Source organism: Malaclemys terrapin, chromosome 1 (assembly GCF_027887155.1).
Source record: "Malaclemys terrapin pileata isolate rMalTer1 chromosome 1, rMalTer1.hap1, whole genome shotgun sequence".
Classification (NCBI taxonomy): Eukaryota; Metazoa; Chordata; order Testudines; family Emydidae; genus Malaclemys; species Malaclemys terrapin.
Window position 1 is genome coordinate 348,406,088 of NC_071505.1, and position 7,814 is coordinate 348,413,901.

Here is a 7,814-nt window from a genome sequence, read left to right on the forward strand (position 1 = left end):
ACGTTAATTGGAAGCATAAGAACAGTGATGACAAGCTCGGATTCTAAGGAATAGAGCCTTCAGCAGGGCTGGTGCCGCACTTCCGTTGTGTAGCATCCCCAGGCATCCCCTGTGATTTGGCTTCCTGCAGTTTGCATTGGTCTGTGATGGGGTTAAAGCTGGTACACATGAAGCCAAGCATCTCAAGTTCCCTGATGGCCTAATGGCCCCCAAGGGAATGTGCAGACATGCTTCATAAATACAGCTGCCTCCCTATCTGAACAGATACTGCCTGCTGCCTGTGCAACCTCTCTGATGACTCCTTGTCCTTTAAGGTGAAGATCTCTGGTGTCAGCGGCTCCCCTTCTAGCAGGAATTGGGTACGTTGGCAGCTTTCACTATCTTTGAAATGCAAAGTGAAGGGGAAAGGCTGCAAGCTGTTTCCATTTGCAGATGTTTTGTGCAGCGGCAGAGGACTCAGCTGGGCTGTTGGGGTGACTCAGTGACAGGGCTGGAGGACAGCCAGCACTAGGTAGCTTGGGAATCCCTCCCCTACATAGGCCCATAATCCACGGTGGGTTGTTCAAGCTACATAGAAATCTGACATTCAAAGAGAGTTTGGAGTGTAAAAACCCCGATGCCCTAAGTCAGGATTTCTCCAGGATTCCCATTGCCGTGTGCTCTGGGCCTGATCGTACCAAGGGCTGAGTGAGAGGAGACCCCACGGAATATCCGTGACAAGTTCCCAACTCGCCTCAGGTTTATTTGCTCCTGGAAATTGAACCAGCAAATCAGTTTTAAAGGTTTTATTCTCTGGCTCGATTGTGAAGGCAGGAATTCAGAGCTGCGTTGCTTGGTGGTAACAGGTCCTATAGGGCATATTTCTGTTTCCTGACTAGCTGAGGGCTCCAGCACTTCTGCCCTGTAGATACCCCTCAGAGTTACAGGACTACCTGCATCTCTGCCCCCTTTCTGGTCTCCAAGTACCAGATGTCAGACCTCATAACCTGCCCTCTCATGGTGTGGAATCCCGTGATCCTCCCATTCTCAGACTGGGCTCTGGGCTACAACACACTCTGGGGGTACTGTGATTGCGTAGCAGATCCCAGTGGATTCGGCAGCTGTGGTTCTTCACTTTGCGACCATGTGACTAATGCTGAGACAAGTAACCAGCCAGCCTTCTTGAACAAAAATACTGTTTGATTTGAACAGATGGAATAAAGCGTAACATGGGAGAATAGGATGTTTTTCCAAGAACAGTCTGTACACGTCTCTGACTCCAAGTCCTCCCCCTCTGATGCAGACACAGGCAGGCCAAGGGCCTTCAGATTTCCCCAGCGGTGTCTGTCCTTGCAGTCTGAAGAGCTTCTCAGCAAAAGCTGCCCCATCTCTGGACAGACTCCCAGCACTGGCAAAACAAGCTGTGTAATGTGGCTGGAGCCTGGAAATAGGCTCTTCACAACTTGTAGCTCCAGTTTTGTCTCTCAACCTCCCTGAAGTGCTGAGTGAGTGATGGCTTTTCTTGATCTCCTCCTTCCCATCCTGTTTGTTTTCCAGCAGCCTGCTATTGAACTAAGAAGAGCCATACTGGTTACACCTAATAAAGCCTTAACATAAACATATAGCTCTACCGCAAATATCCCAACAACTGGGCTTAACATACACATTCAATTTGGCAGCTCAGCTCCATGTCTGTCCCAATGCCGTTCCCGGGTGCTACAGATTTTATGAATACAGGACAGAGACAGTGAGAGAGAGAGAAAGAGAGAGAGAGAGAAACTACTTTCCTGTGGGAAATAAAGTTCGGTTTCCATGAATACTCATGCATTTGACTTTCAAATCCACTTTCTGCAAACCCTCATTCTGGCTGAATAAAAGCTGCTGCGGTTACTAAGTACTAGAGAGTGAGAGCTCAGGGAATGGATATTTTCTATACTCATCCCAATGCCTGTTACCACTCCAGATACAGGCTACAGACTGACAGAACAGAACCTGAGGAGAACCAGTCAGCTACTAACCCAGGGACAGGGGAACCACTAGACTTTTGTTTTCTGACAAGTGACTGAATGAGGGCTGGGACACTGCGATCTTTTCAGCTTCTGAAGAAACCAGATGACAGACACTATATTTTAAATCCCACTCTAACCTGAGAGATCACCTCTGAAAGAAGATCAGAGTGGAAGGACTCGGCTGACATGTGTGTACTAAAATACAGATATGTAAATGTTATGTCAACTTTTTTAATTGTAATACAAATTTTACACATCAAACTTTCATGACGTGCAGGTATATTGAAAGCCAGCAGCACAGTTGTTAGAATCTCTACAGGAAGGAGCAGTGGTAACTTAACTGCTTAATGGATTTTGCTTTAGAAAGTACTCCACATAGTATTTGGAAAGGTTTTATGCTATGAACTCCTTTTTCTGTGGATCATAGAAGAATAGGGTTGGGAGATCTCAGGAGGTCATCTAGTCCAACCCACTGCTCAAAGCAGGACCAACCCCAATTAAATCATCCTAGCCACGACTTTGTGGAGCCGGGTCTTAAAAACCTGTATGGATGGAGATTCCACCACCTCCCTAGATAATTCATTCCAGTGCTTCACCACCCTCCTAGTGAAGTAGGGTTTCCTAATAGCCAATCTAGACCTCCCCCACTGCAACTTGATACATTTGCTCCTTGTTCTGTCACCTGCCAATACTGAGAACAGCCAAACTCCATTCTCTTTGGAAACCCCTTCAGGTAGTTGTTGAAGGTTGCTATCAAATCCCCCATCATTCTTCAATTCTGCAGACTAAATAACCCCAGTTCCCTCATCCTCTCCTCATAAGTCATGTGCCTCAGCCCCCTGATAATTTTCATTGCCCTACCCTGGACTCTCTCCAATTTGTTCACATACTTTCTATAGTGGGCGGGGGGGAGACACCAAAACTGGACCCAATACTCCAGATGTAGCCTCACCAGTGATGAATAGAGGGAAATAATCACCTTCCTCAATCTGCTGGCAATTCTTCTACTAATGCAACCCAATATGTTCTTCACCTTCTTGGCAACAAGGGCACATTGCTGACTCATATCCAGCTTCTCATCCACTGTAATCCCCAGGTCCTTTTCTGCAGAACTGCTGCTTAGCCGGTCAGACCCAAACCTGAAGCAGTGCATGTGATTCTTCCATCCTAAATGCAGGACTATGCACTTGTCTTTGTTGAACCTCATCAGATTTCTTTTGGCCCAATCCTACAATTTTTCTGTGTCATTCTGGACCCTATCCCTACCCTCCAGCCTATCTACCTTTCCCCCCAGCTTAGTGTCATCTGTGAACTTGCTGAAGGTGCAATTCATCCCATCATCCAGATTATTAATAAAGATTTTGAATAGTTGTATGATACTGTCTTCTGGTAAGTAACAAGAAGTTCTTTCTAATCATGGTCATGAGCAAGACTTTCCAAAAAGACCTGAGAAAAAGACCAGTGGTCTGTGTTTCAGCAAAGAATAGGGCAGAGGTGCAGGAAAGGAGAGTGTAATAGTGGTTGTATTTAATTATCACCTTACACAAGCATGGCTGAAGTAACTTGCACACTGAAGAGGATATTAGTGCAAACCTACTGTTTGCACTATTCATACATTTGTGATGCCAACCCTTTCTCTGCCCAAATGAAGTAACTGTCCACGTCAGCTTGTATCTTTGCAGATACCTACAGACCCTTGGACGGGCAGAGGGAGCAGTTCCTCTAAGGATGAAGAGAAACCTGCAGGATGATCAGCCTTTCTGGATTCAGTCAACGTTGGCCAGGCAACATACTTCTGCTTCTCCTAGAGGGATTCTTGGGGGTCAGAGTGTATCACCAGGAGCATTTGTTGAGGGAAAATGAATAGAGCCTGGTTCATATCGAATTTACACATGTAAATCTGGAGTGACGCAGTTGAAGTCAATGTTAGTAAATTCAGAAAATGGACTTGGTAATTTTTCCCATGTGCTGAAAAGAGGCAGTGGCATAATTTGGACTCTGAGGAATGGAGAAAATTATATATATATATATATATATATATATAAAATGAGGAAATGAAACACATTTACAAATATCTTCAATGCCGCACAGATAAATATAATGACCATTTTCACCATGCACTTGCCATGTGTTTTAACACATCTCATTTTACAATGGGCAACACTCAGAAGTGGAGGGCCAGAAAGGGTGTCTGTGGGAAGGTCACAATTGTAAAATCACACAGTGTTCAAGTAGGCTGCAGAACTCCCAGCCACAGGATATTAATGGAGCAAAGAGCTTAGCAGGATTCATAGAGGGACTGGATATTTATATGGGTAACCAGAAAATCCAAATAGACTAGTAAGGACTGATTTTAAAACCCTTCGAATGGCTCTAAGCCTTCCTGATTTACACCACAAAGTATCTCTAACTAGTGGGTGTCAGGGGGAATCTTTGAGAGCAGGTTATCTCAGAACTGCCTATTGCAGGTGTCCTTCCACCTTCCTCTGAAGAATGTGGAACTGGCCAGTGGATACTGGGTTAGATGGCCTACGGATCTGATCCAGTCCGGGAATGTCTATCTTGATATCACTGGTGTAAATCCAAGACTTTGTTTTTGCTAATTTTTCTTTAGCTCCTGGAAGTCTCTAGACTTGTACTAAGAGCAGAAAGATGTCTCGTTAAATAACATCTAGTTTCCTGTTCTTTTTTCTTGCAGGAAGGAAAGTTCAAAGCTTCTTGGATCTCCCCAGTACATAATGTCAGCCATCAATGACACAAAATTCAAATTCACAGTGTTCCTTCTTACCGGGATACCTGGGCAGGAACACATCCACAATCTCTGGATCTCTCTTCCCTTCTGCTTAATGTATGTTATTTCAATATTAGGAAATTCAGTCATTCTGTTCATTATAAAAACAGATCCAAGCCTCCATGAGCCCATGTACATTTTCCTTTCCATGTTGGGCTTCACAGACCTTGGCTTATTGATAGCCACCATGCCGACGATATTGGGCATATTCTTGTTTAACTCTAGGGAGATCAGTTTGGATGCCTGTTTTGGCCAGTTATTTTTTATCCAGTCACTTCATTGCATTGAATCTTCCGTGCTCTTGTTGATGGCCTTTGACCGCTTCATCGCAATCCGTGATCCGCTGAGATATGCCTCCATCTTAACCCTGCCGAGAATAGCCAAGATGGGACTGGTGTGTGTTCTAAGAGGGGTGGCCGTAATGCTCCCACTCCCCCTTCTCCTGAAACGGTTTCAATACTGTCGAGTGAATGTCCTCTCCCATTCTTACTGCATGCACCAGGAGGTCATGAAGATGGCTTGTTCGAATATCAGAGTCAACAACTTCTATGGCTTATTTATTACAGTCGTAACGGTGGGGTTGTACTCGCTGCTCATCTTCCTCTCTTATGTGATGATCCTCAAAACAGTGCTGAGCATCGCGTCCCACAAGGAGTTTCTCACGGCCCTGAACACCTGCGTCTCCCATCTCTGCGCCGTCCTGCTCTTCTACACTCCAGAGTTCAGCCTGACTTTGATACACAGATTTGGGAATGTCTCTTCTCCCTTGCTTCAGATCATCCTGGGTTACGTCAACCTGCTGGTTCCTCCTCTGATTAACCCAATTGTGTACAGCGTGAAAAGCAAACACCTTCGTTCAAGGATAATCAGGGTGTTCGTGAAGTGAAGGGTCAGTTTATCACCCGGCCCCAGTGCAGGTAGCACATGAAACAAGAAATATGGGACACATCGACTTATTCCATCCTGGACCCTTATATCTGTGATGATATGAGATACTGATCTCCACTCTGTACAGACAGGTTCAGTTGGAATCTAAGGCCTGAAGCAATGTTATAGGGGTTGTTTCCACCCACTGTTGCGGGAGGACAGTGCACTGGGAAAAGGAGACCAAGGCAGGCAGCAGCATTTACAATGTGACTGTGTTTGTGGAGAGCCAGAGAACCAGTAGGATGTTGGCCCATAAAGAACAATATCAGTGTCTGCTCCAACCTCAGAATTCCTGACAATACTCACAATAAAGAGAAGGGACGTGGATATTGTTTCCCATTGCACCTGGCCTGTCACTGTCCCATCTCTGGTTAAACATTCTTGGGCCATGAAAAAAGCTGCAGAGCTGTTCTGCAGTCACAGTCCTGGCCCTTCCCGATCGCTCTGGATGCTGCATGATCCATGGGGGCTGCAACAGCTGTTGTTAGGGGCTATTCAAGGGGCACAGACACCCACACTTCCCCCACGCCTTCAGCCAGGTGCTTGTGACTGAGTCATACCAGAGACATCATTAATGCAGGAGCTGCAAGAGAAGCCATTCAGGCAAGCCCCTTCTCATCACCACCATTGGTGGCTCTGCACACAGCACACCTCCTGAGGTTACTCCACATGGAAGCAGAGCGGAACTGGCTGTGTGAGTGAGGGTCTGACACACAGGCAAGAGACTCAGGCCAACATTCCCCTCCCCTCCGTTTCTGCTGCCCGAGCAATGCAAAGGGGTGGAAAAAGGCCTCAGCTCCCCAACAGAGTCATGGCTATCTCCTGTCCCAGTCCAGCCCATTCAGTGTAAGGTGACCCCCTTCTCAAAAGGAAAAAGCAGGACAAATGCAGGAGCCCTACCCCCTCCATGGCTTCACCCCTGGTGCTCTTTTTCACCCTGAACTCCCACCTCCTGTTCCTTCTCTTCCCCCAAACCCTACCCTCTGACCAGGCCGGATCTCAGAGCCATGCCATGGTAATAGTCCAGGGAGGAAGCGCCACTCTGGGAAACCCCAGACCCTCCACTTGCCCCATTCAGGGGATGTGGCCTTGGGGGAAAGACGAGCAGGGTGGGACCTCATAACGAGTGGGGACTAAGGACCTCAGCCCCCCAACAGTGAAAAGAGTGGCTGTGCCCATGAGCAGATATGGATTGGCACTCTAGGAAATTCGGGACAAACACTGTTCCAGAGTCTTTCAGCCCACACTGGGACTTCAACTCTGCATTTTGGGACTCTCTTCCTCAATTAAAATCATAGAATCATAGAATATCAGGATTGGAATGTACCTCAAGAGGTCATCTAGTCCAACCCCCTGCTCAAAGCAGGACCAATTCCCAACTAAATCATCCCAGCCAGGGCTTTGTCAAGCCGGGCCTTAAAAACTTCCAAGGAAGGAGACTCCACCACCTCCCTAGGTAACGCATTCCAGTGCTTCACCACCCTACTAGTGAAATAGTGTTTCCTAATATCCAACCTGGACCTCCCCCACTGCAATTTGAGACTGCTCCTTGTTCTGTCATCTGGTACCACTGAGAACAGCTGAGCTCCATCCCCTTTGGAACTCCCCTTCAGGTAGTTGAAGGCTGCTATCAAATGCCTCCTCATTCTTCTCTTCTGGAGACTAAACAATCCCAGTTCCCTCAGCCTCTCCTCATAAGTCATGTGCTCCAGACCCCTAATCATTTTTGTTGCCCTCCGCTGGACTTTTTCCAATTTTTCCACATCCTTCTTGTAGTGTGGGGCCCAAAACTGGACACAGTATTCCAGATGAGGCCTCACCAATGTCGAATAAAGGGGAACGATTACGTTCCTCGATCTGCTGGCAAGGACCCTACTTATACAGCCCGACATGCCGTTAGCCTTCTTGGCAACAAGAGCACACTGTTGATTCATATCCAGCTTCTCGTCCACTGTGACCCCTAGGTCCTTTTCTGCACAACTGCTTCCTAGACATTTGGTCCCTAGTCTGTAGCAGTGCATGGGATTCTTCCGTCCTAAGTGCAGGACTCTGCACTTGTCCTTGTTGAACTTCATCATGTTTTTTTGGGCCCAATCCTCTAATTTGTC

General features: G+C 46.7%; 1 protein-coding gene across 1 annotated transcript; it reads left to right on the forward strand.

Moving 5' to 3' along the window:
• Positions 1–4,726: 4,726 nt before the first annotated feature.
• On the forward strand, positions 4,727–5,665 carry LOC128832457 (olfactory receptor 51G2-like). The gene has a single exon (XM_054019861.1). The coding sequence runs from the start codon at positions 4,727–4,729 to the stop codon at positions 5,663–5,665; it is 939 nt and encodes a 312-aa protein (XP_053875836.1).
• Positions 5,666–7,814: the final 2,149 nt, after the last annotated feature.